The 15,560-nt window shown below is 36.5% G+C and overlaps 2 protein-coding genes across 5 annotated transcripts; one reads left to right on the forward strand and one right to left on the reverse strand.

Annotated features, from left to right (window-relative positions):
• Positions 1-5,485: 5,485 nt before the first annotated feature.
• mab21l3 (mab-21-like 3) lies at positions 5,486-10,969 on the reverse strand. Of its 2 annotated transcripts, none has more exons than XM_079881635.1 (7): positions 10,757-10,969; positions 10,389-10,529; positions 10,216-10,287; positions 9,801-10,092; positions 8,519-8,700; positions 6,801-6,995; positions 5,486-6,658 (listed from the first exon to the last, which is right to left on the reverse strand). In XM_079881635.1, the coding sequence occupies exons 1-7, from the start codon at positions 10,802-10,804 to the stop codon at positions 6,425-6,427; spliced, it is 1,164 nt and encodes a 387-aa protein (XP_079737761.1). In that variant the 5' UTR covers positions 10,805-10,969; the 3' UTR covers positions 5,486-6,424. The 2 variants fall into 2 exon arrangements, with proteins under 2 accessions (XP_079737761.1, XP_079737760.1); XM_079881634.1 differs by having other exon boundaries at positions 5,564-6,658; positions 10,377-10,529; positions 10,757-10,857.
• A 1,251-nt stretch (positions 10,970-12,220) lies between these two features.
• Positions 12,221-15,258, forward strand: dnajc28 (DnaJ (Hsp40) homolog, subfamily C, member 28). Of its 3 annotated transcripts, none has more exons than XM_079882322.1 (2): positions 12,221-12,363; positions 12,914-15,258. In XM_079882322.1, the coding sequence occupies exon 2, from the start codon at positions 12,943-12,945 to the stop codon at positions 14,074-14,076; it is 1,134 nt and encodes a 377-aa protein (XP_079738448.1). In that variant the 5' UTR covers positions 12,221-12,363; positions 12,914-12,942; the 3' UTR covers positions 14,077-15,258. The 3 variants fall into 3 exon arrangements, with proteins under 3 accessions (XP_079738448.1, XP_079738450.1, XP_079738449.1); XM_079882324.1 differs by having other exon boundaries at positions 12,938-14,596; XM_079882323.1 differs by having other exon boundaries at positions 12,247-12,363; positions 12,895-15,126.
• Positions 15,259-15,560: the final 302 nt, after the last annotated feature.

Raw genomic sequence — 15,560 nt, forward strand, 5'->3', positions numbered from 1 at the left:
TATGTTCCACAGAAGAAAGAAAGTCCACCACTTTTGGATTGACATGAAGTTGAGTAGATGATGACAGAATATTCATTTTTAGGTAAACTATCCTTTAAGTGTTGACTTTGGATTAGATGTTCTGGCTAAAAATCCATAGGAAAAAATATAAACAGGCACAAATGAGTTGTTGACACATAGTGTCGAGCTGTAAAAAAATATTGGCATAGGTCTTGTAAAATTCTGATGAGAATGTTTGAGTTCATATTGAAATCTCAGACTTTTTATTACAGACTTTGGCATCCTGACATCTAAAATTCATGAAAAAGGATCTTCTGCTCACAATCCAAGCATGTAAACAAACAAAAAATATCTTTGGCTTTCTATATTTATCTCTTTCGACATGGGCTGGGTTTCCCAAAGCACCAACTTTGCTGTCATACTCCAGTTATCTTACCCCTCACATACTAGGTTTCTATCTCTCTTTGCATATTTGTAACTGTCAGTCTATATCTGTGTCAAAGACAGATGGTTCATCTTCATGTCAGTCCCGTTGTCACACCAGCCTTTCTAGCTTCTTTCCTCTGCACCCCATGCGTTTCTCGTTTATCAGTGCACCTGTCACCACTGTCTGTCTCTCTCTCAGACTATGCCACTCCATCTTGTCTTGATCCTGAACATCTTCGATTGAAGCCCTTTGATGTTAGCTCTGTCTCCAGCTCTAAAAAGATGCAACAGATGTGAAAGTATATCTCAACACTGAATGTAACAGATGATCCAAATTTGTCACATGAAAGGAATAGTTCCCCAAAACTGAAAATTCATGCTTTACGCAGCCTCACATTTTTCTAAACCCCAAAATATAATCAGATGTATTTTTTAAAATATATTTCAATACATACAACATATACAAAAAAGGGACAATAAATAAATAAACAAAAAACATACATATATTTTAAATATTTCTAATATAGATTTATCAACTTCAGTACATTAGGAAAATTATTATATTTACATAAATAATTTTTATTTAATTGACTTAGTTGTATAGTTGTAAGCTGTACACTTATATTTAAGCCTATAAAATAATAAAATAATTTCCACTAATATATTTTGGATACATGTTTATATATTTTCAATACAGATCGCAATTATGCTGTACATCAAACGCATCCCGCCATGTATTAAACATGTTGTACATTTTGACTTAAATTTTGACTTAAAAAAAATGACTTAAATTTTGATCTTTCATACCACAAATACATCATATGGCTTCAAAAGCTATGGAATGCAGCACACAAGTTGTACAGACTAATTTTATGATATTTATGTGGTCCTTGTTTGTGCTTTTTGGAGCTTGGCAGCCAGCAGTCATTAGAAAAGGTCATTTTATGGAACAGATATGTGACCCTGGACCACAAAACCAGTCTCATGGGTATTTTTTTTTTTTTTTAAATTGAGATTTATATATTTTCTTAAAGCTGAATAAATAAGATTTCCATTGATGTATGGTTGACAATATTTGACTGAGATACAACTATTTGAAAATCTGGAATCTGAGGGTGCAAAAAAATCTAAATTTTGAGAAAATCGCGTTGAAAGTTCTACATTTCTTTTTTATATTTTTAAGGTATGAGATTTACAAAATATCTTCATGGATCATGATCTTTACTTAATATCCTAATGATTTTTGGCATAAAAGAAAAATCGATAATTTTGACCCAATGTTTTGCTGGCTATTGCCACAAATATACCCGTGCGACTTATGACTGGTTTTGTGGTCCAGGGTCACATATGAAGAAATTACAGCATAAAGGTTTAAAATGACATGAGGGTGATAAAATAATGACAAAATTATAATTTCTGGGCAATCAATTCCTTAGTTCGATAGCTATATCTTGCACTCAATGGTAATATTTATACAACATATGGTTGATTGTAGCAGCAGAAAGTATGTTTGCATTTGACATGTTTATGGGAAATGGGTCTATTCCTCAAAGCTCCACATAATAGCTCATGCCACCCAGATGACATAATGTCCAGGGAAAGCTGTCTCACACTGAAACCATTATGCCATCGTACCAGCAGGATGTTACGCACAATTGTCCCTTTTCAAAGCCAGCGTGAAAGAAAGCGTGAAACAAAGAGTGAAAGAGAGGGTCACTATGTTTACCGCCATCCAAGGGAATGTTCCCTTAACCATTCACTGAGGCAGTTGCAGGGTTCTCCTCTTTTTGTGTGCACTCACTGAACTCAATCTTCCTCAAGGCCAAGGGTAATTCATCCTTGGACTCATACTTGCATGATGCAAAACATGAGTCGTGCACGATTTTTATTGGATACTAGTCGTAACCAATCTAGTAGAACAGAGATAGTGAAACAGATAGAATGATTGAGAGAAAAAGAAACGGTGAAAGAGAGATAGCAGGAGGATGAGGGTCTCCCAGTCAATTGCGATGCATGAGCGTGCGCCTGGCAACCCAAACAAAGAGCCGCTTGTTTCTTGAAATTCACTGAGAGTGGAAAAAAAACTGCATTAAAACAAATGGCACAACATATAAACAAAACCAGAGGAGCTATAAGCACAAAACAGGCCCAAAGGGCAGAACTTTCCAATGTGATTGAAAGAGAAGAGTGGGGAAGTTCAGCACTTCTAGAACTGAAGACGAATGTCAAAACTAATTAAGTTGGTGAGGGACTCTGCGGATGATTTGAAATCTGCCATCTTGCTTGTTGGTGCTCAGTTCTGCTGATGAACACACTTTTAGCTGGCAGAATTGTGTAGTTATAGCATCTACTGAAGCAGCAGAAGCTAACTACGGAAGCTAACAAGCTAAACAACTGACTACCTGAGTAAAACACACAGTAATATCACATATTTGATCATGTATTTGTTTTTTTGTTGTTGTATTATTTTAATTTAGCTGGTTAGCATGAGAAGTAAGCCCCGGCTGCAAGCTATTTTGTCTTTAGTCAAGATGGCGTCAATTTGCTAGTCACTCTGCAGTTTAAACATCTCAATCACAGAAATGTCCTTCTGAATGAAAGATTACAGCGAAACTAAAGATGAAAGAGTAGAGATATGGAAAATATGATGTAACAGACATGATGGAGCTGTTTGATGAAGGAATATAGAAGGAAAACTTGTCTGCTTATTTTAGTTTAGCTAGTTAGCATGAGAAGTAAGCCCCCTGCTGCTAGCTATTTTGTTTTTAGGCAAGATGGCGTCAATTTGCTACTCAGTCACTCACAGCTTAAACAGCTCTGTCCCAGAAATGTCCTTATGAATGAAAGATTACAGCAAAGCTAAAGATGAAAGAGATATATGAAATATAGGATGTAACAGACAGATGATGGAGCTGTTTGATGAAGGAATATTATAGAAGGAAATCTTGTCTGATGTTTAGTTTTCACAAACTCACAATTCTGGCACCATGCAATCCTGTCACCTCAGGGAGAGAAAACATTCAATTTGTGCTGAGAAAAGCTAGATTACAGACAGTTTTTCACTATAAGAAAGTTTATGGCTCCCGGCCTCAGTTTTCCGCATACTTATATCAACTTCTGCACTGAAGAGCTACAGAGAAAGCAGAGTGGATATTACTCAACACTTCATAAAATGTAGCTGTTGGATATCTTGACAGATGTTTTGGACTGTTATTGTCAGGTTACAGAAGCTCCTAAATGAAGGTTAGCTTCTCAAAAATATACACTTATAGACAAGATAAACAAACTCAAGAAGGCCTGAGTCATGAACATGCAGCATGTCTGGTAATGTAAGTACTGACACATTTATGATTGATTAAAAACCAAATACTGTCTTCCCTGACTATTTTTGTTGATTAATTATACACTCCTAAAAACAAAGGTTTTGTCACACTTATTCAGTTGTGTTAGCTCTTAGTTTCATTTTCATGGACTTTGTTTGTACTCATCAGTCACGTGTGTTCTTTGTCTTTGTTTCCCGCCACTCTTCTGTTTCCATGGACACTAACCATTCCTCTCAGCTGCTCATCATTTAGTTCGTCACCACTGTGTATTTAAGTTCTTCTTTGCTCACTCTTCAGTTGTCAGTTATTATTTTTGTTGGTTCACACGCTGATGTGCCTGCTGCCTTCTAGTTTAATAAATCTTGTTGATATTTTATAATCCTGTCGTCCGTCTTCATCAATGGTTCCATGAAGAACCGTTAACATCCACAACCCCATTACTGAAAGGTTCTTTGGGGAACCAACAATGGTTCTTTTATGGAATCGCTGTGAAAACCCATTTTTTGAATCTTAATGAAAGCCCAACAAATGAAGAAGTTCATTATAATCTAGAGTCTAGAGTAGACTGTGCATTGTCCATTAACCCTATTTACTTCAATTCATATCAGTATTTATCTACACTAAAGAAAATCTTTGACAATCAAGATTTTGCAATTACTTTTAGCAGAATTCAGCTTTGTAATCTGACTTTTTAATATCCACTGAACAAGAGACTGTTTGCCTAGAAATTAACCATCAAATACACAGAAGCAAGCACCTGTTGTCTCTGCTATAATACTGAATAAGATTAAGGCAATGTAAACTGAGAAATAATATAATGTTCATTAAACACCCATTACACAGTAGGCCTTCAGTTGACAAACTGATTTGCAACAGGACTAAATGCTTATCAAGATATGACCACTTTTGTCCTACCAAGGAGAAGACAATTGTAAATGCCGCGGTTACACCCCTACTCTTTTCAAAGGACATCCTGGGATTTTTTTTTATTATCACAGATACTCAGGACCTTGCTTTAAAGTCTCATCCGAAGGATGGTGCGGTTTTTGACAGTATAAGTGTGTCTCAATCACTAAACTGTGGCACTAGAACCCACACAGACCACAAGGTGAGCACCCCCTTCTGGCTTCACTAGCACCTCAAAATTGTGTCTTGTTCGCACTTCTGCATATTCAAATTTGCAGTGTTACGATAGGTAATGAAACACACCAGTCAATCACCAGATTTGGTGATTGAGATTTGGAAGTTACATTTGCTTTGATGTTGTTTTGTGTCTTGGAGCTTGTCTGGTGTCTAAATGCTATTTTTGTATATAGTGAAGATACCGCCTGTTATGTTAAATGGAAGAAAGAAAGTCAAATGGGTTTGAAATGACATAGGGGCGAGTAAAAACTGACAGAAATCTTCTTTGGGTGAACTAATCCATGCGTGTCAGATCACTGTGTGTCAGTTAATCTGGTTTGTTACCTTTTTGTATCAAAACATATGTCCTGAAAATTAAAGTAATAGTTCTTTATAACTGACTTTTGCAAATTAACCTGGCTCACCATGTTTAAGATCTAACAAATATTGCTGTAATCACAGTGCCCTCTGCTGGAGAACAGAGCTAAGGGTTCCTGTCAGATGTTAAGAAAGACCAGAATGTAAAATAATCAATTATCTTATTTGAACAGATCTTCTTCAATGGGCCACATGAGAAGATTTTATTCAGTGCTTTTTCTTTTCTTTTCTTTTTTGAAAAGCATAGGGGACATGATAGGTGGTTTGGAAATAATAAAATGAAACAAAAATAAAATTAAATAATAAAATGGTAACACTTTACAATAATGTTTAATTTCTTAGTATTAGTCAACTACATTAGTTAACATGAACTAACAATGAACAAGACTTCTACAGCATTTAATAATATAATTGTTAATGTTAATGGTAATGTTAATTTCAATTAATACATTTTTTCAAATCAAAATCTGTATTTGTTCAAATCAGTTAATGGACTGTGAACTAACATGACCAAACAATTAACAACAGTATTTTTTATCAACTAACATTAACAAAGATTAATGAATGTTGTAAGAAATAGAGGTAACACTTTACAATAAGGTCTCATTTGTTAACATTATAGTTAACAACATTAGTTAACATGAACTAATAATGAACCAAACTTTCACAGCATTTATTAACCTTAATCTTCAACATTTACTAATACATTATTACAATCAAAAGTTGTATTTTTAACATTAGTTAATGCACTGTGAACTAACATGAACAAAACAATTAACTGTATTTTTATTAACTAACATTAACAAGATGAATACATATTGTAACAAATGTATTGCTCACTGTTAGTACAAGTTAGTTAATACATGAATTAATGTTAACAAATGAGACTGTAACAATAAAATAATTGTAAAAAATAATAGTAAAACAAAGTGTGAATTGCTGATGAGAAAAATATTTAATTCAATGATTTAATTCAGTGTCTCTCGTGCCATTCATTCACAATGTTGGCCTACTGTATTTCAGGATAATTTCAGGATAAGACAGACAAAAGGAGGAAATACATACATACTTACAATAATCACAGCCTATTACCATGATCATCTCATCAATATGATGCAGTCAAAACAGAGCACAGCTAACATAGATCTATGCCATCTAACCTACAGAGGAAGTTTCTAGTGAACGTATGTTCCTGGGCTGTCCAGGAAATTATTGATCTTCTTTGCCACGTCATCAAGCTCATTAGTATTGCTGTATTTCAGAAGGTTGTGGGATCGCACAAAGTAATGCCGGAGATAATGCTGGCTAACACACTTATATAGCTTTTGCACCAGCCGTAATACGCATTCCCTGAAGTCTCTCCAGTCCCTGGTGCAGGGGTACTTCTCACATGTCCAGAAAAGCAGTGTCTAGATGATGTAAGGACATTGGGAAAGTGTGTAAACTTCCTTTTGCATACAAGCAGTATGGTGTTTCAACAGCCATATTAAGTGAAATCACAGGAAAGATGATAGGAGAAATGTAAAGAGGCTGTTTTGGTTGGGCTGGTACCTGTAGATGGTAGGCAGTGATGACGGGTTTGCTTCCAGGGCACCAGACGTCCTCCTTGAGCTGTCTGACCACCCGATAACACTTCCTGCGGCAACCGCCGTCCTCATCTATATTACTCAACAGCACCTGCTCTGCCCGTGAGAATGACAGCAGCCAGTGGTAGTTTGATGTGGCCATTAGATTGAATCCAAACGACTGCAGGGAATTTATTAAGATTAATCAACATTGTATTAAACAGTACCCAGGCAATTTTCTGCTTACTAGTCAGTTAATAACTGATATATAGTTAATAATAAAATAATATTAAAATATACAATATATTCAGTATATAATAAATATATATATATCATTTATATATCGTTTATATATTTTCATTTTCATTAAATTAAATTTAATTTGTATATAATTATATGTGTGTGTATATATATATACAGGTGCTGGTCATAAAATTAGAATATCATCAAAAAGTTGATTTATTTCAAGAATTCAACTTAACAGGTGAAACTAATATATTATATAGACTCATTAATATTTCAAGCCTTTATTTGTTAAAATTTGGATGATTATGGTTTACAGCTTATGAAACCCACTAAATCAAAATCCCAGAAAATTAGAATATTACATGAAATCACACAGTAATTACACAGTGATACCATGGTCATTGAACCAGGTTTTGGTTATTTTGGCAGTGTGGGCAGGTGCAAATCCTGCTGGAAAATGAAGTCAGCATCTCCATAAAGCTTGTCTGCTGAAGGAAGCATGAAGTGCTCTGGAAATGTCCTGGTAGACGGATGCGTTGAGTGGACAGCACAGTGGACCAACACCAGCCGATGACATGGCTCCCCAAACCAACACAGACTGTGGAAACTTCACACTGGACTTCAAGCATCTTGGATTGTGTGCCTCTCCATTCTTCCTCCAGACTCTGAGACCTTGGTTTCCAAATGAGATGCAAAATTTGCTCTCATCAGAAAAGAGGACTTTGGTCCACTGTGCTTTATTAAATCCAGAGTCAACGCAGCCGTCTACCAGGACATTTTCAGAGCACTTCATGCTTCCTTCATTTTCCAGCAGGATTTGCACCTGCCCACACTGCCAAAAGAACCAAAACCTGGTTCAATGACCATGAGATTACTGTGTAATTACTGTGTGATTTCATGTAATATTCTAATTTTCTGGGATTTTAATTTTGTGGGTTTCATAAGCTGTAAGCCATAATCATCAAAATTATAACAAATAAATGCTTGAAATATCTCACTTTGCATGTAATGAGTCTATATAATATATCAGTTTCACCTGTTAAGTTGAATTCTTGAAATAAATCAACTTTTTGATGATATTCTAATTTTATGACCAGCACCTGTATACATATGTGTGTGCCTAGACAGACTGACCGACAGACACAGACAGACTAGATAGATAGATAGATACACACAAATATAACACAAAATAGCAAAAAATATATCATATAAAAATAAAAACAGGTTAAACTTTATTTTAAGTTGTAATTATGCAATTAAGTACCGAGTAATGTACTTACTATAGGGTTTAGGTTATGAGTAGGGTTTGGTTTAGGGTTAGTTGCTTGTATGTATAATTTTTTACTGTTATTACTGTAGAAAGTACATGTAACGTGTAACAAAGATGTAAAATGAAGTGTAACCTAAAACATATTATATATAAATTATTTATGTAAATTCATATTTACATCCACTGACCTTAATACATCGCGCACGCTCCGTGGAGGGCCATCTCTGAAAGAGCCGGGGCCACCGAGCTCTCTTTGGCCAGTAGTTCATCAGCTCCACTGTAGGAACCAGTTCCACCTCAATTTGTGCCTCTGATGTTTCCACAGCAACACGTACCACTGATCCAACTGATTCCAGCATACTCACCTTACCTGTGAAAGAAAGGCGAAAAGAAAGTTAAAACACAAAATAAACTAGTCAATGCTGTTACATTTTAGTGCACATTCATGCTTAAAAATGATTTACTCAAGTGGGATTTATTCCTGGATCCACATACTTATTGACCATTTAAGGATTCATTTTAAGGACAGAACTTGGGTTAAGGGTTTGAACAACATTATTATCAATCTATCATTTCTCTCTGATCGGGTTTTTTTTTTTTTTTTGATAGGGATATTCACATTGTGCTACATGGTGTCCATGTGTTTGCAGAAATGTGTTTACCATCAACACATTGAACCTGTGGGTCAAATGAGAAAACAGTGACTTTAAAAGCCCTGTCTGTCAACTTCACTTCACACTGTTTCATTCTAAAGATTTCCTTTGCTACAACTCATCTGTTATAATAGCTGCATACAAGCTTTTATTGACTGCATTAAAAATACTTACAGTGGGATCCAAAAGAAAACACTTACATTTTTCTAATGTAATACAATGGTTTTCATTACAAATTATATTCTAAAAACTGTGAAGAAAAGTTCAATTGAACAATGCCGTTAATGTGGCTAATGTCATAAATGAACAATATAATTATTAAATAAATATTAATTTAGCAAATTCTTCCAAAATCCTAAAACATTTAGTATATTTTCAGGTCTCTGATTCTCTGATTTTCAATGTGGCTTTAAAAACCCTACTGTATATAAAACATTATAAATTAGTGAGTCACTAATAGCAAGTATTGTACCACGTAACAAGATTGTAGGTAGTGTGTGGTAGTGTGGTAGTAAGTAGTGTGGATGCATGGATGGATGGATGGGCGGGTGGATGGATGGATGGATGGATGGATGGATGGATGGATGGATGGATGGGTGAGTGGGTGAGTGGGTGGATGGATGGGTGGGTGGGTGGATGTGTAATCCCAAAACAGTTGCATATCAATAGAATATTATTAGTTGAGTTTTTTCATCATTCACTAGACAATGTGTGAAAAATTAAAAGTAGCCTTGAAAAACGGATAGAAATCTAACTAAGAAATCTCTTCTCTCTCGTGCTGTGCGAGTAAACAAGGGGACACTATAAAAACACTAACTTGTTAGTCCACAGGTCTTTATGGATGTCTCCAGATGCTCTTTGAAGATGTTCACCACCTTGGCTGGCACAATATCACCCTCAATGGTCATGCAAGCATCCTGCCACTCCTGACTCGGGTTGACGAAACTCTCCAGCTCCAGCCACTGGTAGAGCTTCTCTGGCTCACGGACCGGTGAGAGGAGACGAGACCCGCTCAGTGAGTAGTAACGCCACTGACGTGTTCGCCTCACCTTATAACCCATCAGGCCCTGTAGAGGCACTGAGATCAGGTACAGAGTTGGAGTGAGCACCTGCCAAAATGAGCCATAAATCTATCAGTATATAACACAAAGCAATGAAAAAGCAGATGTACAATGTTTTACTTGTACAATCATGTTAAAGTTATACTACAGCGGTTTAGTTTTGTTGCTTACTTGGATGGCAGGGTTGTATGCACATCTTCCCCGGAGTAATGCAGACCATTTTGAAACTAAAGCCGTCTGGTCCTAAATCGGATTGTGGACACCAGAGGAATTATGATGTTACAAAAGCATCCATAATTAAATGTTACTATTTGCATAGACAAGAAGCCTACATGAAGTATTACTTTGAGGCTGGCATTATGAACTCCAGAGTTTGCAATGGACTGGAAACGAGCATCCTTTGAGCTGACCTCAGCCGTAAGATCGTTTATGATTTTCTGCACATTTTCTACAGACTTTGAAACCTGCCGATGTCTGAGATCCACCTGACAATTACACATTCGACCACCATTAATACAGAAGAACAAAATTAGTATCTTGTAAACAAGCCCAAACAGTGTCATTAAAGCTATCTGATTAAATAAAATAAAATTCTTTAAGCTACCCAAAGTTATTTTTTAAGCTATCTAACTGCAGTTAAAATAAAATATTCAAATAAGATAAATTTAGATCTTTGTGCTTAATAAAACCCATGACAGCGTAAATAGGTCACCTGATTTTGCAAATAGTTGTCCAGATCTTCATCTGTGAAGTTGGTCATTTTGCAGTCTATCCTTAGAATCGGCGTTCTCTTCAAATGCTATTTTTAAGTCTTCTTTCCAGCAGCAGAGCTTGACATTAGGTCTTTATGGTCCTTTTTTGCAGTTCTTTTGTGTCCCAGTGTACGTGTGACACAGATTGCACGAGGGAAAAGCACTTCAGCAGAGACCCATTGATCTCACAATATTGATTTCTGAGATGCTAAAAAGCTCCCATGTTCCTCTGGGCAAATGAGTTAACCAATTGCTTACTCACATGGCAGATCACACACATAGAGAAATTTGAATGTAAACATTTGTTTCGTTTTAATCTAGTCTTCATTAGATCTAGGTGGTATAAACAAACATGCAACTAGACAACACTTTCTAACAATGTTGCTTTTATGTCAGTCTGAATATATCAAATATAAGCTAATTTCAGCAATATCATCAAATATATGTCATATAAATATAATTTTAAAAAATGAAAAATCTAAGACCACTTGAATGGTTTTTTTTTAAGCTTGCAAATTAATTTTAGGATTTTGAAAAAATAAAACCAATCCACATTGGTCCAATTTATTTATTTTTATTTATTTATTTATTTTATTAAGCCTGGAAATAAACAAAGTTTAGGACTTTGAAAAATGTAAAAACAAAGAGGGGTTCTGGCATAAAATGAATAAGAAAAATTCATGAGTTCATGCAGCTTGAGCACTGTCATTACAGTAAAAAAGGGACAAACCACATATAATGATAAAATAATGATAATGTTTAATGAAATGGACTTTTGGACCCCTCAGTATGTCATTAGCTCATTCACCACAATGCACTACATGTGCATGAATTGGCTGGCTTCTAACACAGTCCAATTTAGTAGAGTTCATGTGATCGCAATATAGAAAAAAACATTGTTCCAGTCACTTGCACTCCACCCATTAACACACATTAACCTTCTGCTGTCAGTGGTGGAGAGAAAGTGAGCTAATGTCATCTGGGTCTGGCCAATTAAGGCAGTGTAATACTAATTCATTAACATCATAAATAGGCCTAACACTTATTTATGCAATTAGATGGAGCAAATGATGAACCCTGCTGGAAAAAAAAAACCCACGTCAAACTAGCCTGGACGGTGTCTCTCAAAAGCATTGTAAGCCTATCACAGAACTATTGGCAACAATGGTCTCTATAAAATCAACTTAGCTCACAATCCTTTTGGGAAACACATCCCTGGCCCTGGATTGTTTCCAGAATGGTCACATTTTCTCCAGACTAAATCACTGTGCAAAGAGGACAGCAGTAGGCTAGGCTAGATATATTTTTAATAAATATTTTTTAAAAGAGAAATAATTAAGCCTGTTATATGTCTCTAAAAGTCGGCTGTTGATTTTTGTCGCCATCTAAAGGACAAATTAGATCACGCGCTTTACCCTGAAAACAGTGACTACATTTCCCAGCAAGCTGTTCGACATTAATATATAACAGCAAACTCCAGTGCATTTTTTCTTTCAAAACTGTGTCATTCATATAACCTAAATACATGGTGACCTAACTCACGCTGCGGTGGAGAAATCCGAGCTTGGTATGTCCTTGTTATACTGTTTTTAGGCTGAATGACCCAATGTGTTCATGTTTGATATGTAGTTTTGAGCATTAGTTCTCATGCTACAACAAACCTGTCCAATAACACTGGAGTATTTTGTGGACTAATAATCAAATAGGTTTATCGTAATCATCTAGAAACACTAGCGCACGAGTTATTGACAACACTTTGTAAAATCTGACGTAGCAATAAGCTATGCTAACAAGTAATAACACTATATGAAATGTAAATAATGTGCCCTAATTTCATTGACGGTTTTCCGCCAAAATAAAAGCTCGATGGCTTAACTTTTGAAGATATCAGAAGACATATCATAAATATTAGTGCTGTCATTTTTATTTTTTATACACTAATATTATTATATTTGTCTTAAATCTTAGATTTTTCCAGTGACATATTACAGTATTCATATTTATTTTGTATAACTTTACATAATTTAGTGTTTGGTTTGATAGTTTATTTCTAAAGCAATGTATACATAAATGTAACTCAAATGTTAATTATTTTCAGCTTTATCTTGTAATTTCAGTATATTCCGGTGCTGTTTGCATAGGCACAATGAACTGCTGGCTATTGTTACGGTTACACAGCGGGGACCTTCGCATTTCTCTCCTGCCTCTGTACTGTTCCCCCAGCCAGCGAGCCCTCAGCTCTAGAGCTATCATCCACAGCTTGAGAGAGAGCTACCGTCTGCTGCAGCTGCCTGACGATGGAGCCAGCGGCCCTGCAGAGGTCAAGGAGGCTTACCTACGCATGGCCAAACTCTACCATCCAGATTCCGGTGCTCCCACGGCAGATGCAGCTCTTTTTTCCCAGATAGAGGAGGCCTATCGGGCTGTGCTTACTCACCTCGGCCGGCAGAAGTCTGTCTCACAGTACAACCAATCGCTGGAGGAAGAAGAGGATGATAAAGTTAAAGGTAATGCCCCTCAACACAGACATTACCTCAGTTTTGAAGGAGTTGGTTCTGGCACTCCCAGTCAAAGAGAGCGACAGTACCGGCAGATTCGCGTTGACCGCGCCACCGACCAGGTTCTGGAGTACAGACGCAAGGAGATGGAGAAGGCGGCAGCGGAAGAAGGAGCCATTGCGACCCGGGATGCACGCTTGCGCAGCAAGAAGATCAAAATCACTCAGGCGGTAGAGAGGCTGGTTGAGGACCTCATCCAGGAGTCTATGGCCCGTGGAGACTTCCAGAACCTCAGTGGCACCGGCAAACCGCTCAACAAGTTTGATCATAACCCATATATGGACCCTATGACGCACAACCTCAACAGAATCCTCATCGACAACGGTTACCAGCCTGAATGGATTGTGGTACAGAAGGAGATCAGGGAAACCATCGCTAAAATGAGGGAAAAGTTGCAGAAGGTCAGGGCCAGGCTGGGGGAACCCATGAGACACTCTGAAACCCTCCAGTGGAAGGAGCACTGCGCTGTGTTTGCTGATGAACTGGGGAAACTCAACAAGAAAGTGGACAATTTCAACCTGATTGTCCCTCTCATGAGCAGGCAGATGGTGCATTATAGCCTGAAGAGGGAGCTGGAGAAAATACTGAAAACTGATCAGCTGCTCAGGCAAGAGAAGGAAAGAGAAAAAGAAATGAAGCAAGATGAGCAGATGGAGACAGCAAGAACATCTCAGCACACCAGACAAGGACTCATCACATGGATGCAGAATCTACTTAAATGAGGCTGCATTCAAAAAAGCAGAGTTGTAATTCACCTATGGGCCTATTATTAGTGTGATTCAAATTTATTAAATTCAAATCTTATTATAACTGTAATAAAGTATGAAACAATTATTGTCTTGCTTATTAAACACTATCAGAAGATATATAACAAATAAATAATACCTTGTTGATGAATAAATACTAAATATAAATATGTAACATATTGTTGAAAAACCTACCAGACATCTCAAACATTCCATGACCTTACAGATGCCAATTGCACGTTCATTTTGTTACAACAAATGTCTACAGGAATAACACACTGATCCACTGATCCACACAAAATCCCTCAACTGTTGGAGGCTGGTGTTTGTTGGGATATTGTGCACTAGCCTTAAGACTGCAGTTGAGATGAACCTGTACCATTTATAAAACAAAACTGAATGTTGAATTCAATTAAATGAACAACAGAGACATATAAATATATTTTTTTTTTCAATTTAATGAAACAGAAAATCAAATTTAAACTCCATATGGAGATAAAAGAAGTCAACGACAGTAATCTAGGCCCACTCCTGGTGTCTTCCACTGTACCCTGGAAGGTGTCCCAGAGCAGACGGGTTGCTGATGACCACAGGAGATGCTATACTACCCCAGTCTTTAGCTATATACTGATGATACGGATCCTGTGAGTTCTCCACCTTCTTTGAGCGGATATAGCTGAACATGATGCCAAAGGTAAAGAAACTGAAGAGTCCCACCATCAGACAGATGTAGATCATGCCGTGACCTTGATCATTTACCGGAGTTCCACTCAGATGCAAAGGTGGATGATGTGGAGGCACGTATGGAGCTGCTCCCATTGCCCATGTCTCATTAAAGTAGTGCTGCAACCAGGATACCAGCAGAGAATGCACAACTGTGTAGTTCTGCTCTAGCATTCTTCCCACTGTTGATACAGACAGCAAACTCAATAAATATAAATACAGATAGGATCCATCATTAGTATTTTTCATAACTTATTTAATTTATCTGATGGAATACTTATAGCCAAATATATTAAACCAGTCAAAAGTTTGATCACACCTGACTGAATTTGTTTCTCATCATCTTACTATTTTGATCTAAATGCTAAAGCCTAAATGTTTGAAAATAATTGCACTTGTGTATACACACTAGTTTGAGATCTGTCAGAGTAAGATAAAAAAAAAAAAAAAAAAAAAACTAACAAAACTTTTATTCAGCAATTATGCATTAAAGTGACATTAAAAATATATTTTTAAAATAAATGCTGCTGTTTTGAACTTTCTTGTGCTCAAAGAATTGTGGAAAAAAAGTATTACGGTTTCCACAATAATGTTAAACAGCATACTGGTTCAATATTGATAATAAGAAGTTATTGAGCACCAAATCAGCATCGAATGCTTTCTGAAGGATCATGTGCACTGAAGACTGGAGTACAGCCTGCTGAATAAATGACATTTAGCTATATATTAAAATATAA

Source organism: Squalius cephalus (genome assembly GCF_949319135.1).
Source record: "Squalius cephalus genome assembly, chromosome: 9".
NCBI lineage: Eukaryota > Metazoa > Chordata > Actinopteri > Cypriniformes > Leuciscidae > Squalius > Squalius cephalus.

Excerpts from the sequence above, each read along its gene's own strand:
- dnajc28 (XM_079882322.1), top strand. The coding sequence starts at position 12,943 with ATGAACTGCTGGCTATTGTTACGGTTACACAGCGGGGACCTTCGCATT.
- mab21l3 (XM_079881634.1), bottom strand. The coding sequence starts at position 10,804 with ATGACCAACTTCACAGATGAAGATCTGGACAACTATTTGCAAAATCAG. Across the intron at positions 10,288-10,376 it reads GCCTCAAAGTAATACTTCAT|GACCAGACGGCTTTAGTTTC; the intron begins GTAGGCTTCTTG and ends AATCCGATTTAG. Across the intron at positions 6,996-8,518 it reads AGCGTGCGCGATGTATTAAG|TCGTTTGGATTCAATCTAAT; the intron begins GTCAGTGGATGT and ends AATTCCCTGCAG.